This window comes from Rhinolophus sinicus, chromosome 3 (genome assembly GCF_057876585.1).
Source record: "Rhinolophus sinicus isolate RSI-liver-muscle chromosome 3, RSI-T2T, whole genome shotgun sequence".
In the NCBI taxonomy this organism is placed as follows: domain Eukaryota; kingdom Metazoa; phylum Chordata; class Mammalia; order Chiroptera; family Rhinolophidae; genus Rhinolophus; species Rhinolophus sinicus.
In genome coordinates this window covers 52,054,531-52,077,875 of record NC_142503.1, presented here as the reverse complement: position 1 = coordinate 52,077,875, position 23,345 = coordinate 52,054,531, and the positions used below count along the sequence as shown (strand labels likewise).

The following is a 23,345-nucleotide window of genomic DNA, read 5'->3' as shown; positions in this document are numbered from 1 at the left end:
CAAATGTACTAAATCTTTAAACAAGCTGAAAATCTATGGGAAAAAAGGAAACTTCAGATACTTAAATACTAGCTTAAAAATGCATTTTAGGCGAAAGTTTCCTATTTCATGGCTATTTACACTCAATTTTATGGCTGCTAAAAAAAAAGATCAATTACATTACTTAAAGGCTATGACATGATTACTCATTTGTTTTTTCAGGTGGATTTTTCTAAACATATGATATCCAATTTACCTTACCATGTGAAATAGTTCCTGAAATTATCTGATAGAATAGGTGATTTGGAACAATCCTATTTTTAGTATATGTGCTGCCGAAGCGAGCACGATTTAGAACAATCCTACTGGGGACAAATAAAAAGTTGGATAAAGTATAGAAAACAGCTACTTGAAGGCACCTGGTAACTAACAAGACACCAAGGAATTACCAGACCTGGACCTGGGGTAGGACAGAGGCCCGGGAAGGGCATTTGCTGATTTCTGAGGGAGTAGCTTTGGCTGAGCACTATGTACAGCTTTGCTCTGGATTGAGCCACCAAGGGGCTGCACACTAGGCATACAAGTGTATCTGAGGTAAGAACTGCAGCCATTGAATCTTTGAATTGTTTCAAATCTAAATATGGATTAGTGATGCCAGATTGTTATAAATGTCTTGAGGTGCCTGATAAAAGCAAATGTGATTCTTTCAGAAGAAATATAACATCCAATTATTTCTATAAATTATTTTGCAAATACAATGCTTGTAAGATAATCAAAACAACCAGGCATTCAAGGAGATACATGAATGAAAAAGAGCAGAAACAACAGACACTAGAAAAAGACTCAGAAGGACTCCAGATATTTGAATTATCAGATAACAGATTTTAAAATAACTATGCTTATCGTGTTCTGAGAGACAAATAAGATTGAGTATTAACAACTAAAAATGATTTTTTAAAAACAATAAATTATTAGGGGTATGAAAGATACTAACAACCCTTAAGTTCAGATATTTTTATTAAAAACAAAGAATTTTTTCCATACTTGATTTTTTTCTGATGTTTGAATAATTAAACACCTTTGAAAAATAATAGCTACTAAGTGCTTACTAAATGCTTATCATTTGCCTGGTCCTGCTTAGAAGTTTTATATATCTTTATCTCATTTCATCTGTACAATATCTCTGAGAGACAGCTATTATTTTGTCAATGCAGAAACTGAGAATCAGAGATGTTAAGTAATTTGCTTAACATCAGCTATTAAAAAAAAAAAAAACAAGCTACCATTCAAAAACCCATGCTTGTCTGATCCAAAGTGTACATTCTGAATGACATGCCTAAAAGAGAGATTCAAATTTTACTTATGCAAATCAAGGGGTCACTTGACACACACACACACACAGGAAGATGCCTAAACAAGGAAAAGCATCAAACTGAAAAAATCTGGGACCAAACTTGCATACAGTAGATACTCTAAAACTGCTTGTTAATTTTCTGATGGGTATAGGAATTAATCACATAGTTTTACAGTGAGGTAATAAGGAATACTGTTTTACTCCTCAGATGGGAGTTTTTGCCAAAACTACATCTGAATAAAGAATTTCTACAACCTTAAGATTTATCCCATTTACTAATTCATAACTTTTCTTCTTACAACTTTATATATGGGTACCTAACACTTAAATAAGAGTACACAGCTAGTTAGTGACAGAGGGTGGGCTAGAAGCAGTCCTTTTGACAACAAAGCTAGATTCTGATTATTATACCACACTGAAAATTACGTATTATTTTAAATTATACATTATGTGTAATAATATGCATGCTTAGGTGTACATATACGTAGATATACATATACACATATAGATATGAAATTCTCAATTTGGTGTAATGTACCAAACCATATACCCATATACATGTCCTTTTTTCATTATCTACAGCATCATCAGCAGCAAACAGCAGAAGGTCACTTGAAGAAGTGTAAGAAGGGATAAACCAGGTACAAGTATTTTCAATGGGAAGAGCTTTGCCCGAACACACACTAAATGCACAGGCTGTAGCCAATCCTCTGCTTAATTCAGAAACAGAAACTATTAGGAAAAACTTGCTTCACAAACTTGTGCCCCAAGAAAGAATTCCTACTAAGATTGCAATACATAAGGAAGAAATCAAATCAACTGAAGATAGACTTATTCTTCCAGAACTAGATTCAACTAGAGTAAAAACATAACTCGTGGGGCCGGCCCGGTGGCTCAGGTGGTTGGAGCTCAATGCTCTTAACTCCGAAGGCTGCCGGTTCGATTCCCACATGGGCCAGTGGGCTCTCAACCACAAGGTTGCTGTTTCAACTTCTCGAATCCTGCAAGGGATGGTGGGCTGCGCCCCCTGCAACTAAGATTGAACACGGCACCTTGATCTGAGCTGCCTCCCGGATGGCTCAGTTGGTTGGAGCGTGTCCTCTCAACCACAAGGTTGCCGGTTCGACTCCCGCAAGGGATGGTGGGCTGCACCCCCTGCAACTAGCAACGGCAACTGGACCTGGAGCTGAGCTGCACCCTCCACAACTAAGACTGAAAGGACAACAACTTGAAGCTGAATGCCACCCTCCACAACTAAGATTGAAAGGACAACAGCTTGACTTGGAAAAAAATCCTGGAAGTACACACTGTTCCCCAATAAAGTCCTGTTCCCCTTCCCCAATAAAATCTTTAAAAATAAATAAATGAATTAAAAAAAAAACAACATAACTCGTTTTTATAGATGACTAATAGAATATAATTTCCCCTCATATCCTGCATTCTAAAGTTTCAGCTCTAAAATGCCAACACTTAACTGATTAGGCAAATATGTATGTTGAATCCCTCTGATGTGACAAGAAATTGTACAATAACAAAAATGCAAAGAACCTATTTTAAACAAAACTGTTTTGCCCGGCATTGCAGATACACTCCACGCATAAATGGACAGCACAACAAAATGAAACAAAACAGCAAACTGAGTACATTTTAAATCTATAAATAGCGCAGCCAATTCCTTCAACTTTCTTCCCACAAATAAATTCTTTACATTAAATAAACTATTTTATGATATCTACTATGGGTACTATGCTAGGTATAGAGGACACTTAAATGTTAAAAAAGATATTTGGCACAAACTAAAGAGGAAACTAAGATACGAAGGAAGCATGAAGAGTAAAACATATCTATTATAGTAATGAACTCTATGCCACAGCACCGACAGACATTATCTCTTCCATATTTTGTTTTCAGTTCTCGCACTAAGCCAGCAAGTTAAAATATTCTCGTTTCATAGGTATATGAAAAAACTGAGGCTTTGAGCTACAAACTGAATATTTATGTCCCCCCACCCCAAATTCTTATGTTGAAACCTACTGTCTAATGTGATGGTATTAGGTGGGGCCTTGGAGAGGTGATTATGTCATAAGGGCAGAGCCCTCAGGAAGGGGCTATGCTCTTATAAAAGAGACCCAAAGAGCCCCGTAGGGCAATGCCCACCAGAACTGCAAGAACCACCAGCATGAAATTCCAGCCTGGGGGAGCCGCCAGAGCAAGCCTAAGTAGCAGAGTGCAGCAGAAATGGAGCCGCCACAGAGAACCCGCTCAGGGGTGTGCCCAGGCACAGAGCCACCCTGGGGTAGGGCGGCTTGAAACCCTGGCGGCCCAGGTGTTGCCAAGCAAAGAAATGGGAACAGGACTGCCACCCCAGAGGGTCTGAAAGGCAGGACCCAACCCTCACCAGCACCCCCAATCCCAGTGGGCCTGGAGGGCAGAGAAGTGAGCAAAAAGCCTGGCTCAAGCTTCAGGTTTTGGACAGAAGGAAGAGCAATTGAGAGAAAGAGGGAACAATTTGCCTCAGAATGAACCATACCTTGAGTGTCACTCATATCTGATTTAAATATTTAAATGAGACTTTTATAATTTATAAAGTTAAATATATTATAAAGTGTTCAAGTCAAAACTAACAAATGAAAGGACTGTTCCTTTATAAAAACGACACCCACATAAACTTAAAAATTGAAATATATAATATTCACCTCTGGAGTTATAGTGAACATCTGCATTCACTGTACTTAGTGACAGAGCAAGCAAGAAAGGAATTTAAAATCAAGCTATATGTGTATGAGATTCATCTTTACCAAGAGTCCAACATATTTGAGAAATTTTAGAATTTTATAATAAAAACACTAAAATTGATTGAATAATGTCATCTGATCTAAAGCAATGAAATGGGGGCAGGAGGGGCAGGGAATAAAAAATGTATTACCGGCAGTAATCTCCTTGCTTGGCAACTTTGGCCAGGGAGAAAATGCAGTCAACAGTTGCCAGGTGATGTACCGCTTTACACAAAGAGTGATAGTGTCCACCAAAATTCCTACAGAAGCAACAACAAAAAACAAAAGGTGAGCAAAAGGATTTCTTAGATTTATAAAAGCTATACAGTAATGAGCACTTTAGTAGCAAGATAAGCTAAAACAAAATAACTGGGCATATCTAGCAGTTAAGAAGGGAAATTACACTGAACTACTTTTCTGTTTGATATAACTTGATTATTGGAGCTTCTTTCTGTTTCATTTGGATAAAATTATACATATTTCAAACAGCTTCTAGACAAAGATGTCTATTATTAATACCATATTGCACATTTCATCTGATCATGACATTTCAACTTAGGTACAATTAACACTAATGTAGTGATCATTTTCATTAGCTTCAATAATATCATGAACCACCCAGGTTCTGTCCGAGCTTTTCCTTCATAGCATCACCCCAATTTCATCATCTTCACACTGAACTGTAAGACTCCCCCTGGTCGAGTCCTCTGATTTACCTATCGTTCCAGCCCTAACATCTAGCCCATAATCTTGCCATAGCTGTTGTAATCAATTTTGTAGAAAAGTATTTTTTTCAGGGATCTGCAGTTATCTTATTAATAGTGCATATAGAAATTAACTTTTAGATTTGTTTTTAAAAGATAATGGTCATTGCCTCAAACCTTTAATTAAATAGCTGATGGTCTAGAAGCTTAAGGGTCATTATTAAAAGTTATTCAGAAAAAATATAGCAATGTATGCAGCTGTCTTCTCTCTCACTCTCTCTCTCTCTCAGTTTCAATTATCCCATGTTCTCATGGCACAGGTATACCCACCCCTAGATCCTTTTAAAGAAGATCTCCTCAAAGAGAGAAAAAGTATTATGCTGAATGTTTCTCTTAAAATAGATATCTATTATACTGTGGGTTTCAGAAACTGAGATGTAGTCTCCTTGCTTCTTAAAAACAATGGTTCAAGACTGCTTTCTAGTTTGAGAAGGATATTCAGGTTAAGCTATTATGTGACCAGTTATTCCTAGGTTTTCACTATATTAATTTGTTTAGAATCTGTAATTTCTGATTTTTCTAGTAATATCAGAATAAGATATTCTACATACATGACTTCTTTAGCTACTAAAAACATTTTAAGTATGCAGCTTTATTTTTTAACTATTTGTAAATTTAAAAAAATATTTACAGTATATTTTATACTTCTTTGCCTGAGTAGATAGAGCATAACGAATATAATTTACCTATTTCCCCCTGAATTAAAATCATCATAACAAATTCCACTAACATTAAGCCTGTGCAAAATCCCAAATACAAAGGAAACTGGGCCCTGGAATCAGACCAGCAGCACTCAGTTGCCACCTTCAAAAAGTCTCTTAGCTTTGAAGATGCCATATGCTGCATGGACCTAACACTCCTGAGTGGCTGCCCAGTGATTACACCTTGTCCTTCCTGGTCTGTGAGATCTGACCACTCACTCACCCCCTCGGACTGTGGCCTATTCTGTCACTGTTCTAATTACTGACCCATCTGGTCTTCCTATCCTGGCACTATCTCTTTTGCCAGAGAGCAGCCACATGTGATCTTTTTTTTCTTGCCTCTCTGGATATGAGTGTCAATGTACCTTCGACACTAAGAAGTCAGTTTTTCCTTCCTCTCACTCCCTCCATCTCAGGTCCTGTCGTCACAATCCCTAATTCGCTATTACCCAGCAGCCTTAGGATGAGGGTAACTATTCCTGATGACCTTCTAAATTTCCAGGATTGATTGAGGGACACAGTGCTCAGTGGGTACCATTTCAGTTTTTAAAAAGGCAGGGAGGGATAAGGTAATTATTTTGATATGGACAAGAATGTTCTTTCTCACGTCAGTAATATTAATAAGACATGAATAAAATGAAAAACGATCATAAACCTTAAACATCATCGTAACTCTTACGAAGCCTTGTTTGATTTCTTTGTCTTTATCCATTGGCTATACTTTGCCAAATTTCACAGCGATTATTCATACTTAGAAAAATGACAAGCTGAAAAATGAGCAATTCAGATAACAACCTGATAGACTGGATTTATGTCATAACAACATGCAACTTTATCACTAAGCCACCAGCCAACTTAAGGATGAAGCCAAAGCACTATAATTTAATCTCTGGTTAAAAGATACTGCTGGATCCTTGGGAAACAGATTAAGACACTTGAGTTCTAAAGCTGTTATGACAGTTTACCATCAGATGTTTCTCAATGATATCTGAAGTTACTAAAAATGGAAAATATTTTATTTTTTATTTGCAAATATATTTCTAAAGTATGTGAACTACTGAATAAGAGATATTGTAATTCAATTTTTAAACAACTTGTAATTGAGAAGACTATTCAATATCCACAGCCCATCTTCTAGAACACAAAAGAAGAAAAACATTTTTTGAGAGAGGGTTCCATTCACAAAAGTTTCTTACAACCTTGATTTCTTGCAATATTTTGATCAAATATCATATGACTAATGCACAACAGTTAGTATCTCAGTAAGAGACAAATACACTTGTATAGCTGGTATTCAATCCTCTGATGTCAGGTTCATTGAGGTTAATAATTTTTTAAATAACATCATATTCACACCATCTGGCACCTCAATTAATAATGTGCATAACAATTGATGCTGTTCTCAAGTGGGAGCTCTAGCTGCAAATGCAACTAAAGCTCGGCCAGTATTCTCTTTTTAGATTAAAAACTAATATATTTTTCTTATTTTGAAAGTCATATATGTATATTACAGAAACCTCTGAAAATACATACTTGCAAATTAAATTAAAATCTCCAGTTACCTTACCATCCAGAAATATCAACTAATATTTGAGACTGTATATATATATATATATATAACAACTGTATATCTATATATATATATAGATAGATAGATAGATAGATAGATAGATAGATAGATAGATAGATAGATAGATAGACATTTCTCCAAAGAAGATATACAAATGGCCAATAAGCATGTTAATGAGAAAATAAGCATATATATTTGATTTTTAAAAATATAAAGGTTTGTATGCTGTGCATGTGTGTGAATTACACATACAGAATTATACATTTTAATACTGTTTTTTAAAATTATATATTTTAATCCTTTCATTTAGCAATATATGAGTATCATATTCTTCTTTTATATTTAATGTTGGCTCACTCTTATCTTAGCAGCTCTCAACTACATCAGATGGGTGGAATGATGAAAGCAGAATTCTCCTAGGCTAATCTGGCAGAAGGGCTCAGGCAGAGGGTTGGTACAGTAAGAAAGGTATAAGGTAATGGTGGGGTGCTAGGCGAGAACAGAAAAAGAAGGGACAAATCAATGAGATATTTCAAAAGGAAAAAAGACAAGTAGAAATTTGATAACAGATAAAAGGATAAAAAAAGAAGAAAGAATCAAGGATAATGCCCAAGTTTCTAGCCTGGGAGACCTGAATTTTCTTTAGTCTAGAATAACGACAAGGAGAACAACCCAGATTTGTAAAATCATGTACACTATGAATAGAATGAATATGAATTACCTCACTAAATCCCAGGACCCTAGAATATGGCCCTGGGAGCTTGAAAGGAGTAATTTTAGTCCAATTTTCATGTTCTCAGTGATATTACTAAGGGAAAAAGCCAGGAGAACTGAGATTCAAGTGTCCAGAAAACCCCTTAAAATGGGAAATTGAAAGTAAATTGGAAAAGGAATCGAATAGACCAAATTTCCATCCTTGCCAAGACTCTGAGTCAAGATAACGCAAAAGACTCAGGATAAGTAAATTGGAATCTCTTCCTGATCCTCTAATTCGAGATTCCTCTGGGCAAAAAGAGATGATACCAACCTTTTAAAAACTGTCACATATCTATTTTGTTCTTTTTTTTTTTTTGCTTTTTCACTTGTCAGATTGGTTACTTCAAATGGAATAAAACTCCATGAAGGACCTCACTGAATATTACTATTTACGTTTTTAAAGAGAAAGACTAAGAGAGAGGTTTCTGTTTAGAGCGATGCCTGTAGATTCATCGTGGGCAGGCTTAACGGCCTGATGGCAAAAAGGATACACACCCTACCGCCAGACACCCTGGTTCCAATCCTTAACCTTATGAGCAACTTCCTATTTCTGCATCTCACTTTATTCATTTATATATTGGAGATGATAATGATACTTAACTCACAGGGTCCTTGTGAGGAGTAAGGAGGCAGTATAAAGTGCTTAGATGAGTGGGGGTCTGGAGCCAGTGTCTACAAACTCATGAAAGACAATTGTGCACCTCTCCCCAACTCCTGTCCAATGGCAGCTTAAAAATCAGTCAAGGTAGGAGTATTTACACTACAGAAATCAGCAAACACCACAAACACCACTGCTGTTCCAGAGAGCGGCTGTTAACCATTTACCAGCACATACTGACTTAAACTTGTAATATGAACACATGACTATTAATAAATCCAGAATATGAGAAATTCTATAAGACAGCAGCAAGTACTCTTCAAAAAAATATCTCGAATTATAAAAAGCAAAAAGGTGGGGGATTATTCTAAATTCAAATAGACTAAAGAGACATAATAACCAAGTACAATGTGTAAAAGTTGATTAGATCTTTCATTTAAAAATTTGAGGGAGGAAATTGAGAAATTTCAATATATTCTTAAATTAATATTAATTTTTCTTAGGTGTAATAATGTGTTAAGATTATATAGCAGAATATATTTATTTTTAGAAGATATGTGCCTAAGTATTTAGGGGTAAAGTGTTATGATGTGTAAAACTTACTTCCAATGTTTCAGGGGGAAAAAAGTATGAAACAGATATAAAACAAACATGGCAAAATATTAATACTTGAAAAATCTAGGTGAAGGGTACATAGATGTTCATTTCAATTTCCTCATACATTTAAATTTTTTCAAAATAAAAAGTTAGATGGAAAATATATAGGACATAAAAAAATTTTAATTAAATGGAGATAATAAAAACAAAACAACTAGCCCATACTTTGTCCACCTCTCAAAATGTTAAGCCTTTATATAAGAAAAGTAAACCAAGTCCACGGTGAAATTTCAAAAGGTGACTCTACTAAATATCCTTAGCAACAAAATGTTAGTATAGTAACAATAAGTATATTTGGTCTCTCCCAAAGACTAAGATGAGTTTACATTTGAACGGATTAAAAATAAAATCAGAGGACACATGTACTCAACTATTTTATGGCAGGTCACAAGCAGTAATCTTTACTTTTCTTTTTGATGGAAAGATTTTCCGGTCTATTTCTCATAGCAAAAAGTCAGATTATATTTTACTTTTTAAACTCACTCTAGAAAATGAAGCCATTCAGCGTTGCAGTCAAGGACTAGCTGCTCCCGGAGCTGATTCAGATGTCTGTAATTTTCTACAATAAAAGGAGAATGAAAGCGGCTCACAGCTTTTGTGCTAGAAGAGGGGGAAAAACATAAATAGGAAATCAAGGTTACTAAGAAATCAGCGATGCCATCACTTCAGAAAATTAAAGTAGTTATTTATTATTCTCTGATGAACCTTGAAAGTAAATAGCTGTAAATAAAGAACATGCTTTACTTGTGGCCCTGAACTCTATCGATTCCAAAGATCTTCGTTGTAAATAGAGTACTTGGAGTTCACAGGACTTTGTTCAGGAAGCTTTTAAAATGTATTTCAAATTATATCCATATGGCAAAGTCAAAGTTTAGACTTTTCATTTCATGAGCAGAAAGCTTTTCTCTTTAAATTACACCAAATGAAAATGCTTGCTTTTTATAAAAAGATCAGAAGCAAATATGGTAAAATAAGTCCTGACAAAGCTGCGAGGTGGATACATTGCTGACGGTCATATTACTCTTTCCATGTTATACTTTTTCTGTAGGATTGAAGCATTTTAGTGAAAAAAAGAAATTTATAAAGCATTACGAAGAATAGCAATGCATTCATTCAGGAGGCAAAGAGAAGTTCCCATCACGACCCTGGACAGGAAGAAACACCAAATGCTCCTCCTCTGGGCTTGCATATAATCTCTGCTGCGTCTCAAGAAGCTGCAGAGCAGCCTGGGGGAGGCCACAGGGCCCCCAGTCAGAGAACCTGGGCCAAGACTCCAACTCAGCCACTTACCTGATAGCTACGTGACTTTGAGGAAATATAACTGATCTCTAAACATCACTTTCCTCATCTATAAAATGGGAATACTAATAATACCTACCTCATAGGTACTGCTGAGAGGATCAAATAGATAGTGCTTAACAGAGTACCTCTGTCATTAGCACTCAGTGTTAGGAGCTGTCCTGTGGTGGTTGTGGTGCTTGTTACTAATGTAAATGTTATTACTATGATGAGACCTTAAAGAAGCAAAGGCCAGGGGAGAGCTAGGCAGGTGATAACAGAGTGTACTCTGACCTCTGTCGGCACCCCAATCCTGTAATACACTGTCACAATTATCTTTAATTTGCCAAGTGACTGGACTAGGGGTAGGCCTTTCACATTCAAAATATAACGCATGATATGCTAAGCTATTCCTGTCAGGACTCCGATGGCCAAACAACAAATAAAAAATTACAATTTATTTATTTATTCATTCAATTTACATCACAGAATGTTCAAAAGATGCTGGCACTGATTTCTGCCATGCTTATTGCTTTTAAATTATGTCATCCATTAGGTTGGTGCAAAAGTAACTGTGGTTTAAAAGGCTAAATTGCAAAAACCGCAATTCCTTTTGCACCAACCTAATAGATTTCTATGCAAACATATTTATAATAGCTTTCTCTTCTAACAAAACTCATTTAGTGAGACATTTCAATTATTGCTCTAGATAGACTAACATGCATTTCAGTAATTTCTCTTCATAAAGCATATTTCCATTCATTAGCTACAGTATAGGACAAAAGTAAATAAATGGGAAAAAATGCCTGCAAAAAGAAAAAAAAACATCTCCTAAAATTAACAATACTCAAATCTCTATTAGACCTTTCGGTAACAGAAAAACAAAAAAAAAGAGGATATTTAGAGCTAAAGATTGGGTATGATTGTGTCCTCAGCGTCCTTTGATAGTGGCAATGGATAACAGTTTTCTTTTTTAATTAAAATTATAAATTAATCACCATTTATACATCATGTCAATATTTGTTTCCATCCTTAACAGAGTTCTTCCATACCATCACCAGCTACTAGTACCTCTTCTCCTAAGGCAAATGTAACATTTTCATCTCAAATTCATGCAAACATATTAATAGCAGTAGTAATAAATATTCCACAAAGGATACTACTCAAAGGAGGATACATTTCTCTAATATCACTTCTTTAAATGAGTCCCCTCTTAGGGATTAATGCCTAACCAAGGAAGAAAAGCAGAGTCCCTATGTGGTTCTCTAATTTTGTTTCTGACTAATTTATTTTCATCAATTCATGATATAACTCACAAAAAAGAAGATGTAATGAGCTAGTATAACTATGTGCATAGAAAGCATTATGAATAAAGAAATGCAGAGCTCAGTGAAGTAGAAAATGAAATTTCAGCTTCTTAAAAGAAATGTCAGGTATAGCATTCATCAAGAAGTTCAAGCAACCAAATTAATCTTATAATTAAAGGTTCCTCAGCTTTTTTTCTTTCATGTGTCTAAAGTGTATTCTGAGGATAAGAATAAAACAGCAATTTACAAAACAAGGAAACAAATGTTTACATATAAGACACCTTGTGGAAAAAATGTTTTTAAATCAATGATAAGAGAGTTAAAAATGATTTTTTCTTTAGTTAAAATTTCCATTTAAAAAATGAAAAATGAAGGGAAAGAACTGCTTTTTATGTCAAGGATGTGGTTATTACCAATCAGTAGCATACAGATATACAGATGTCATTATAATTCATGTTAACTTAAGAAAATGTATTTTTAAACCTACCTTCCAACCTTAATCCAATCAGTTGGTATACAAGATACAGCAGAGTTCTTTATTTCAATCATAAACTAAAATAAATATAAATAAAAGTTAGATATTTAAACAATTAACCGTATTTTTGAACCTTCCTCAAAATTGTACTAAATATTAATTATAAATAGTAAATCTTATTCTAAACATTCAAAATAAATCCAGTATTATTCTTGGGAGAGTTTAGTATGTCCATACAATGAAATATTATTAATTAGGGCTCCAATACTTGGGCTAAAGTACAATTGATTTTGAGCAAAAAGTTTGTAATAAAGATATAACTTGGCACTTTAATGTTTATAACATTGGTTTACACGTACTACAAATGGTGATTTTTTTCATTAATGACCTATTTCATTTATTAGTACCCATTTATCATAAGAATTCTATTACTTAGTAATAAGACTGAATTTCTAAGTACATAAAATTTTTAAATGTTCAATTATTAGATGTTATACAAGTGTGAGATATGGTCCCTGCCTTTTCTGAACAGAAGAGGGTTTATTATAGTAGTTTTTATACAAGGAACCTATGTCCTCTAAAAGTATCTTCATAAAAAAAGTACTGACTTCCCCAACTATTAGGGGAGGAAGGTATTTCTTCTCGAGTGTTTTCTTTAAGTTTTCACTTCTTTGAACATTATAGATCCAACTGTGCTCTACAAGACAGCTTTTCTGAAATCAGCCAGGAAGTAAGTGAAATCAAGTTCTTCTCTCACACCTTTCATTTTTAGCATTTGTTATATATCATCTCTTCCTCCTGCTCACACTCCTGTATTACTGCCATGAAATTCAATGTTTTATTTAAATAAATAAACTTATTTTGTACAAGATGAAACCTCTGTGGCTGCTACTAATTTTGAGATGGCTATGGGAGCTTTTTCAATTTTATCAGTTTTGTAACATTTCAGATATTTATATTATTAATAGTGCCAGCTTGGCTCATGTTACTTTTTTATTAATAGTAACACTATAACTTTTACATTAATTATAATAGGAACTGATAGTTAATTTTAACAATTTTCATTCTTAGCAGCAATTTTGGAACTAATGATGTCCTCTTGTATAGATAAGAATTAACAATTTCAAATCTGCCACACCAGTTAAACAGTTAAGAGTAAAGGCTCTAAAAAAGGCCCCTCTGTCCACAAAAAAGGAACTGAAAAAAAAACAACCTACAAAATACGGCCGTAAGTATCATTAGTGTAAAGATAAAATCACTTTAAAACTACGCAAAAAAAAAAAAATTCTGCTTAATTATTATTATTCAATAGTCTATGAGAAGACATACCAAGCTTTTTATAAGATAATTCTAGAAGAGCAATCTATGCCAAAGGCAAACAGAAAAATTTGGAAACACACTGGATCACTAATATTTGGGAAGGACACATCTAGTTCATAATGACTAACACAGAGCTCCACAGGAGTTACTGCCTAAGGAATGGTAGAAATTTTGAAAAGAAGACCTAACTACCTCAATGAGATCATTGGGCAGCCAGCTAGGCTAGTTTACTTAAGTAACTTGCCGAAACACTGCAGCATGGCGGCGCTGGGTTCAATATGTGCCTTACTCATGTTAAAGACTGCTACTGGTCCAGCCCTTTGGAGCAGCATATAGTTTGGAGCATAACTGTTCAATCTTTAAGTATCAAGGGTCTACCCTAAAGACCACAGCCCCTGAAGAAAGCCATGTGCAGAGCCAATATAGGATGGAAAACACAGTGAGAGTCAGGAAAGCCCAGACAGACTTTCCTGCCTGTTAAATCCTTGGGTCACTTCCTCAGGTAGTAGGTGCTGATCCTGTGTGTCCGTTTTCTTTCAGTGGTCCTAGGTTTTCAGCCTGCGTTTCTCCTCAGAATTGTCACCAGATAGTAGTTTTGTTCTCCTCTACACTGGTTATGGAAGAGGAAATTCTCTATTTCCCTTTACAAACATTCTAAGAATGAGCAGACAGGCTTTTTGTTTAAGGAATTTATTGCTAAAGGAAAGGAAAAATAACTAAAATTAGAAGTTAACATATATTTCAGAAATCTTAGAAAGATCTCATAGCAACTTTTCCTGCTCTATAGTTCCTGACTTTATTCGGTGTTGCTGTGAGACGTCTGCCTTAATTTGTTCTAGCAATCTCTCATATTCCTCTCCTGGGATCCAATTCTGTCTTGATTAAATGTCAGATCCTGTTACTCAAACTATTGCCTGTGGTATCGCTGGCCTGGCATCATTGCTAAGTTTGCTAAGATTCTTAACTCACCCTCAAAACTAGTTTCTGTTTTCTCCAACACCACATTTATCCCATTCCTACTCTCCTTTTCTTTCTCACTCTCTCTTAAGAATTTTCAACATTTTTTTTTTATGTAGAAATAAGATTTAACAGAGAATGCTTTCCACATCTTGAACATACTAAGCAGATACCTGGATATGCTGCATGCTATGAATTAATAATTTTTTCTAAAGATTTTCTCCCAATATTTCTTTCCTTTTCCTGAAGAATAATAATACCTATCAATACTGCCCCAAATCTAAGTGTCACCCCATATTCAGTCCATACTTGATTCAAGGTTAAGAGAGAACTCTATATATAAAATATGATAGAGACTATCACAGAAGCAGTGAATTATGTAAAGATATATAAGTTTTTGCTTTCATAATTTTCTAATAAACAAATATTTTCAGAGTCAGAGATAATAAGGTATGACAGTCAATAAGTCTTAGTATTCTAAGAAGTATATAAAAACTGGAAACAGAAGTGAAAAACAAATGTCAAAAGTAACAATGGCTTAAGAGTCTGTCAATTTATCTATTTTTAGAAATAATAATAAGATCCATGGACCATGTGGAACTGCTTTAAAAAATTATTACAAAAGTTCAGATAGTACAGAAGTGTATAAGAAGCACATAATATATAAAATAAGGGTTTTCCTCTCTTCCTCCCTCACTTCTCAGAGGTAATCACAGTTGACAGAATCTATTCTTAGTCCTTTAAATATCTCTAAATGATTCGATGACACCATTAGTACAATTCTTTTAAACAGATTTTGATTATAACAATGCTGAATATTTAGAATTCATTTGGTGTTTAAATGAATAGAATCACTAATTCTCAAAAAATGGTATAAAAGTGATTCTGCATTAATGTACTATTAAAATTCTAGCGGTTTTAAAAAATCAACAAGAATTCATCCTATTAATAACTAAGAAATTTCTTGCCTCAAATTCATCACCTTAACCTAGTGAAGGTTAAGTAAAGAATAATAAGATAATTTATCTCCCTCCCCAATCAACAGTTTAAACACTTTATAAAATAATAATTTAAAGCTATAAGGTAAATAATTTGAGATAGACAGTAAAGCCAATACTTGCTCATTGCTCATATTTTTCCCTAATTTAAGATGTGGAAGTAGAATGCCTCAAGACTCAGAACAGACTAAAAGATACAACTACAGTTAAAAAGCATACTTTTTCCTGGTTCTCATTCAGATATTACCAAACATTAAAGAGACATACACACACCAATAAAACATTTAAACAGCACCCTAATCTTATAGAAAACTCACTAAGAGTAGTTTTTCACTATAGTTCTGTTTTTGTTTACTTGCTTTTTCTTTTTTAGCAGCTATACTCCTAACTTCAGAAGGAAGTCCTGCCATTTAATCACTGTTTGATCCAATCAACACAGGTGGTTCACTTTGTATCATTTCATCATCTGCGAGCAGGGACCAGAACCTAACTTCTCTTTCAAGGATTTAGGATAAATGAATTATTTAAGTTATTATCTACAATAGTCAAGGTTTTCTATTATTATAATTTTAACAGATAACATTAAAACACATGTAACATTAAGCTGCATGATTTTATCAAAAGACTAGTACATAAACAAAACACTTATTAATTCTTATCAAAACAAAGTATGACAACATATTTTAAAGGAATAAAACTGAAAATATGAAAATAATAATGTTTTCATTCTATTCTCATATTTTTATTTACATTTTAAAATAGCTTTTCTACTTCAGGAAAACTACTACAAAATAAAAGTGTGTTTGACATTACCTCCTGTCCTGATACTGTCACATACTGTACAGAAGGATTTTTCAGGATTTTTCGTATTTCTTGCAAATGTATTTGGATTTTATCAGTAACCCCTTGAATTTCATCCTTTCTCTTTTTTATTAAAGGGAAGTCAGAAAGGTCTTTGAATAATTCAGTTTTATCTCCAATTCTAAAAAAAAAGTTGCAAATACATATATTGAAACATACATATAACTTATACTAGCTATCAATTATTTTTCACAGCATGACGAAAAAGCAGAGAGGGATGGAAATCAGGAAAACTGCCTGACCCTAACTTTTATAAATAATTCTTTTTCTAAATTTTATTGGGGAATATTGGGGGACAGCTTATTGGCCCATCAGCTCCAAGTAATAGTCCTTCAATCTAGTTGTGGAGGGCACAGTTCAGCTGCAAGTCCAGTCGCCATTTTCTTTTTTTCTTTTTTTTTTTTCCAGTCGCCATTTTCAATCGTTAGTTGCAGGGGGGGTACAGCCCACCATCTGATGCGGGAATTGAACCTGCAACCTTGTTCTTGAGCTCGCGCTCTAACCAAATGAGCCATCCAGCCACCCTAAATTTCTTGATTTATGGGTAAGTTTCTTAATTTCTTTGAAGACTGACAAAATTACCCTAACATCATTTTTGTTCTGCAAGTTCATGATTCCAAAGGTAAAAGGAAGAAGAGATAAAATTAAATATTTGTTGTTTGCCTATTCAGAAAATAAACACAAACGTAAATACTGTCAAATCTTCTTTCTTTTATATAGAGTTCTTTATGGGATTAATTATAAAGCAACTACTTCTTAAAGGATGACTTTGCTTCTGTAGTTTCTAAATATAAGGTAGATCATCCCTGGATGTCTAGCAAATGAGTACAAGATGCCACGTGACACCCATTTTGGGATTAACAAACGGCTACTAATTGCTCTGTCTGGACTTTATCTTTTCATCATATGATACATGAGTAAGTACTTCATCTGTCCTAGATGGTAAACTGCCTAAATTTTATACAGCAAAGTGTTACTTCGAGCTGTAATATGAAGCCTTTAGTATCTAATTACAATTCCTATTTCACACGCAACTTCTTCCATACTTCCAGTGAACCTTAAGAATCCACACGTAGAATGGCTAACGCATTAGGACAAGCAAATTCAAACATTCACTGCTTGAAAAGAAAACTAAAGGACTGCTACTTACTTGGCAGCTTGTTCATTAAGTATCTTTAGGTAATGCTCCACCGGACTGAGGAGTTCAGGAATTTCTAAAATACATGTCTGGAGCAAATCTGACTGAACGTGGGAATTAACAGCAGGTATTAAGGCTTGAAATTCTGACTCCAAGTGATAAAGGGTTTTGACAATCAAGAAGAACTCTTGGGTAGAACACTGAAAATAGAAATATTTATTATCTAAACAGCATACAATACATGAAAATAAAAGTTAATTAATGATCTTTTTAAAGATAGAATCAGAATAAAGGAAAATTTTAATTTATTATATAAACTAGTTAATTGAAATAAAGTACTGTTGATACCTTCTAACTGTTAAACCACCAATTTAAATACTTTATAAAATAATAATTTAAAGCTATAACGTAAATAATTTCAGACAGATAGTAAAGCCAATTCTTGCTCATTGCTCATATTTTCTTCATTTTAAAACATATTGACCATATAGCAAAAATATAGTAAGCAGTGTCAAAAATATAAAGGACAATTCTGGGGAAATATCTGACACATGAGAGAAAAAGGGCAAGATTCTCCCAAATATACCAAGCTCTTACAAATTTTAGATGGAAAAGACAAATAAGCCAAATAATGTCTAAATGAACTGAATATGCAGTTCATAGAAAAATAATGTCCCATGAGCACATGACTAACCCCACAATCAGGACAAACAAATTAAAAATACAGGAGAGCATTTTTCACTTATCAGAATGTCAAAGATATAAAAACTTGATAATAGCCAAGTAACACAGGGTGTTTTAAAAAAAAAAAAAACACTTTTATATATTATTAGTAGAGGGATAATCTTTTTGAAGAACAATCTGGCATATCTTCATAATAAAAAAGTACACATACTCTTTGACTAAACAATTACACTTTGAAGAATTAATTAAAAATATACTTTAACAAGTAGGAAAAAATATGTATATGAATATAAAGTGTTTGTAATAATATTCAAAAGATGAATAAAAAACAAATATCAAGCAATTGCGATCTTATTAGGAAAAATTCATACAATGTAGTACTATAAAACAGTTTAAAAATTAAGACATCTGTTCACACGGATATATACAGATTGATATGGAACTCCATAATTTTAAAATACATTAAATATATAGTATAAGTTTATACTATATACTATATATATTTACACAATAAAATTTCATTTTTAATTCTTTAAATTATATGCATTATTCTATAGAAATAAAAATATAAATAAAAAATTTATGAAAGGGTACACATGTAACTTACTCTAGTTACCTGTGGGCAGTGAGTATGTGGGGGTAATAGAGGAAGACTTTTCACTCTTTATTTTATACGCTTGTAAACAGTTGTAATTTTTTAACATAAGCATGAATAATTTTTACATTGGAGCTTCTGAAAGAGAATGGCCTGAATATGTGCATCTGATTTCACTGTACCTTGAAACTACAGTCAAATAGTGTTTTAAAAGGCATAAAACTACAAAAATAATGAGAAGAAAACAGCAAAATATCTTAGAAGCTATAAAATAAAAAAATAAGTGGAAATTGACTTAGAAGACTCAAGATATTTGAATCTTAAGCTGGCCCTGAAGAAAACTAGAATTATATAAGCCCAACTTGAATTATATAAGCATCCTACAAGACTCAGGAACTGGTGGCACAAATTATCTTTGGAAGTGGAAGCTGGAAGCGGGAAGGGTAGAAAAGGATTGGTTGAAAGTGATTTAAGAAGCAATTAAATCCCTCGATCTCCTATTCCTCTTCATGCCTCTGAGCAATGACCATTCTTCCACCCTACAGAGGACTAGTTGTATTTTCTGGGGAAGGTGAAACACAGGCTACCTGAACCAGCTTCAGGCACAGTAAGGGATAAGGGTATCACCAAAAACAAGGGATTGAAGGAAAAGCTGCAAACTGAACGTTGAGATTCCCAGTTGTTAATTCCCAAAACATTGTTAGCCAGTCAGGAGACTGAAAGAGTCCCTGGGGAATCTCACAAGCCCAAGAGGAAAATTCTATACATACTACAGCAGGGAACCAATTCTAAAGAAACTATAAGGATACCAGTAAGTGGGCCAGCTAATTCACTCTATTGTTCACCCCACATTTTGCAAGTCACATTCAGCTACACAGACCTTTCTATCGGCATTTTAGTCCTCTACTCTTAAAAAATGATCAGGCATCAGATTAAAAAATTCTAATATGAAATGCAAAGACCAAAACAATCAATCAATCAATCAGTCAAATCTGAAGGGAATAGAACCTATACAGATAAAAGAAAACTTCTAAATAATAATAACATCGTCAGTTAAACAGAATATTGCAACCATGAAACAAAAATAGGATGCAATGGGGAAAATAAGAAATATTGAGAGAAGAAGAAGAAAACAAGAAATTCTAGAAATTGATTATGATATAGTGTTTCCCTGAAATAAGACCTAGCCAGACAATCAGCTCTAATGCATCTTTTGGAGCAAAAATTAATATAAGACCCAGTCTTATTTTACTATAAGATCCAATCTTTAGTATAATATAATATAATACCGGGTCTTATATTAATTTTCACTCCAAAAGACGCATTAGAGCTGATTATCGGGCTAGGTCTTATTTTCAGGGAAACACGGTAGTAGAAATGAAAAATTCAACACAAAAGGTACTAGATAAAAGTGATGAAATTTCCAAGAAGGTAAAGCAAAAGTATAGAGATGGAAAACAAAAAAGAAAGTTAGATAATCCGTCCAGAAGATTCAATCAATTCAAATAACAGACTTGCAGAAAGAAAAAAAAAATTTTTTTTTAAATAATTCAGGAAAATTTCCCAGGACTTCAGGATTTAAGTTGCCAGATTGAAAAGACCCAATACAATGAGTGAAAACAGAACCAAATTATGGCAAATCATGGTATTTTAGATCATTTAGCGACAAAGAGATAATCTTCCAATTTCCAGAAGGGGGGGGTGGGAAGAAAAGAAAAAAAAGAAGCCACACAAAGAATGAGGAATCAGAGTAAGTTCAGACTGTTGAACAATAACAGTAGAAGCTAGCAGACAATGGAGTAACAAAATTCTAAAGGAAAATCATTTATAACCTAGGATTTTATACCCAAACTACCCAAAAATGTAAAAGTAGAAAAGAGACACTTCCAGACATCAATGTTTCAAAACATCTACTTTCAACACCTTTTATCAGGACGTTTCTAGAGGATGTACTCCACACTCCACCAACATGAAAGAATAAGCCAAGAGGAAGACATGGAATACAGAAAACGGAAGATTCAATTCAAGGGAAGAAAAGGAAATCTAAGAAGGAAGCTGTACGAAAGGTATAAAGGGCAACCAGTCCAGGTTAGATCACATCAAAAGGCTCAAGATAATAAAATTAATACAATATTTGATGAAATATTTTGAGATAGGACAATTTATGGTTTAGTTAGTAAGTACACATAGTAAGTAGCATGTATAAAATGGATTAACGCTAATATCATATTCTAGAAAGATAATTATTAAGGAATGAAGTAAATTGTGCAGAAAAATAAGAAGTTAGGTCCAACTTAACAAAAGTTGAGTTCAAAGTGTATCGTGAAGCACCTCTTCTCCAGAAGGGCCACCGTACGTGTATGCTGGGAAAGATACATACCGGAAGCTGGACTGTTTGTATAAACGTGCAGCCGAGAAGGTTTTGGCCAATAATCACTTAATGATACATTCTAACAAAAATGATGAACTAAAAATAAACATTTTTAATATAATTTATGAATAATAACCTCTTGTAATTATTGTATTTGAGAGGCAAGAAAGGGATTACTTTTTCATGCTCAGACATGATGTAAAGTTTAAGTCAGCAACAGAAGCCAACTGAAAACCACAAATGCTTTGCAATCGACTACTGAGTGCCCAAGCAGGGTTGTTTTCAAGTTTCTTTCTTTCAGTGAAGCTGGAAGAAAGCTGAGGGCAAGGGTGAAGGAGCTGCTGCTGGAGTCACTGCTGTGCAGCCCCATTCCCGGCAGCAAACTTCTCTGTGGAAGAGCCTTAGAACAGACTGACCTGCACAGGACTGGGAGACCCCCAGCCTAAGCTCCATACTGACTTTGGGCTTCTACCAGTCTGGCTAAGAAACCATTCTCACCGACAAAATTCTGGAATCACTGTCCTTTCAACATTGAGTAAGTGCTATTATCCTTTAAATGTATTCACCAACCTTAGCAGTTATGCGTCACTTTCTTACAAAGCAGTTCTTGAGTAAAGTTAATTGGTTCCTGAGACTAGCACTAGTTTCTAAGACTTGACATTGAAGTTCTATCAAAAGAAATGTTTATTTTACTTCAGTGTCAGCCTACTTGGGACCCTCTATTATTATCATCATAAAAAACACCGATTTGCGCCTATTCCATGGCACTTTCCACACAGCCATATGGTCTAGGCTTAGCACTTTCACAACATCCAAACAATGTTCCTTACCATTTTCTGAATTTCACATAATTGGCACAGTCTGTACCCAGGATATCACTCGCCATTTGGTACATACAGAAGAAGCTTATTTAGTGCAATCTAATGATAAAGAACAGACATGTGTCTGCTGGTGGGTTCCAAGAGACAGCTAACTAATCTATAAAAATTTGGTTTAAAGCATTTAGACTTTTTAATGGTTTGGTTTGTTACCATATCATTGCTAATTTTCACTTTTCAAACCAATCCTTAGGCACATTCTGTCTAAACATTAAAACAGCAACAAGGAACAGCTTCTCAATGAGTCATAAGTTCCTCTGATGAAGTATATTTTGAAATTCTAAAATAAAGGTCATTCTTGCTCAATATATTGGTTACTTTTAAAACGAATTAGATTCTCTCTTATATGTGGAATCTAAAAAAAAAAGAGGAACTCATAGATACAGAGAACAGATTGGTGGTTGCCAGTAGCAGAAGTGGGTGAAGGGGGGGAAGATGATCAAAATGTAGAAATATCCAGTTATAAAATAAATAAGTCATGGGGACGTAATGTACAGCATTGTGACAACAATTAATAACACTGTATTGCATGTTTAAAAGTTGCTGAAAGAGTAAATCTTACAAATTCTCATCATAAAAGGGAACCCTCACACACTGTTGGTGGGATTGTAAATTAAGGCAGTCACTATGGAACACAGTATGAAGGCTCCTCAAAGAATAAAAATAGGATTACCATATGACCCAGCAATTCCACATCTAGGTAGTTATCTGAAGAAAATGAAAACACTAATTCAAAAAGATATATGCAACCCTCTGTTCACTGCAGCATTATTTGCAATAGCCAAGGTATGGAAGCAACCCAAGTGTCCATCAATAGATGATTGGCTAAAGAAGATATGATACACATACACACACACACACACACACACACACACACACACACACACACCCCACAATGGAATATTACTCAGCAATAAAAAGAATGCAATCTTGCCATTTACGAAACATGGATAGACTCACAGGATATTATGCTAACTGAAATAAGTAAGAGAAAGACACATACTGTATGATTTCACTTATATATGGAACTTAAAAACACAAAACAAATGAACAAACAAAACCAAATAGAAACAGACTCGTAGAAACAGAGAACAAACTGATGATTGCCAGAGGAAAGAGAGGCAAGGGATGGGTGAAAAAGGTGAAGGACAATAAGAAGTACAAATTTCTAATTATTAAATAAATAAGCCACTGAGATGTAGTGTACAGCACAGGGAATATAGTCAATAATACTGCAATAACTCCTTATGGTGACAGATAGTTACAACAAATCATTATGCTACACATATACCTGAAACTAATATAAGGTTATATAGATCAATTAAAAAAA

The 23,345-nt window shown here is 34.2% G+C and overlaps 1 protein-coding gene across 5 annotated transcripts in view; it reads right to left on the bottom strand.

Moving 5' to 3' along the window:
- MSH3 (mutS homolog 3) overlaps positions 1-23,345 on the bottom strand; it is a 195,128-nt gene that overhangs the window by 50,524 nt on the left and 121,259 nt on the right. For all 5 annotated transcript variants that reach the window (XM_088796585.1, XM_088796586.1, XM_074328782.2 and 2 more), the window contains 5 exons: positions 17,500-17,687; positions 16,302-16,470; positions 12,226-12,290; positions 9,637-9,753; positions 4,260-4,367 (listed from right to left, as the gene is read on the bottom strand). In XM_088796585.1, coding sequence (XP_088652711.1) covers positions 4,260-4,367; positions 9,637-9,753; positions 12,226-12,290; positions 16,302-16,470; positions 17,500-17,687 — 647 coding nt within the window. The remainder of the gene's footprint in view (positions 1-4,259; positions 4,368-9,636; positions 9,754-12,225; positions 12,291-16,301; positions 16,471-17,499; positions 17,688-23,345) is intronic.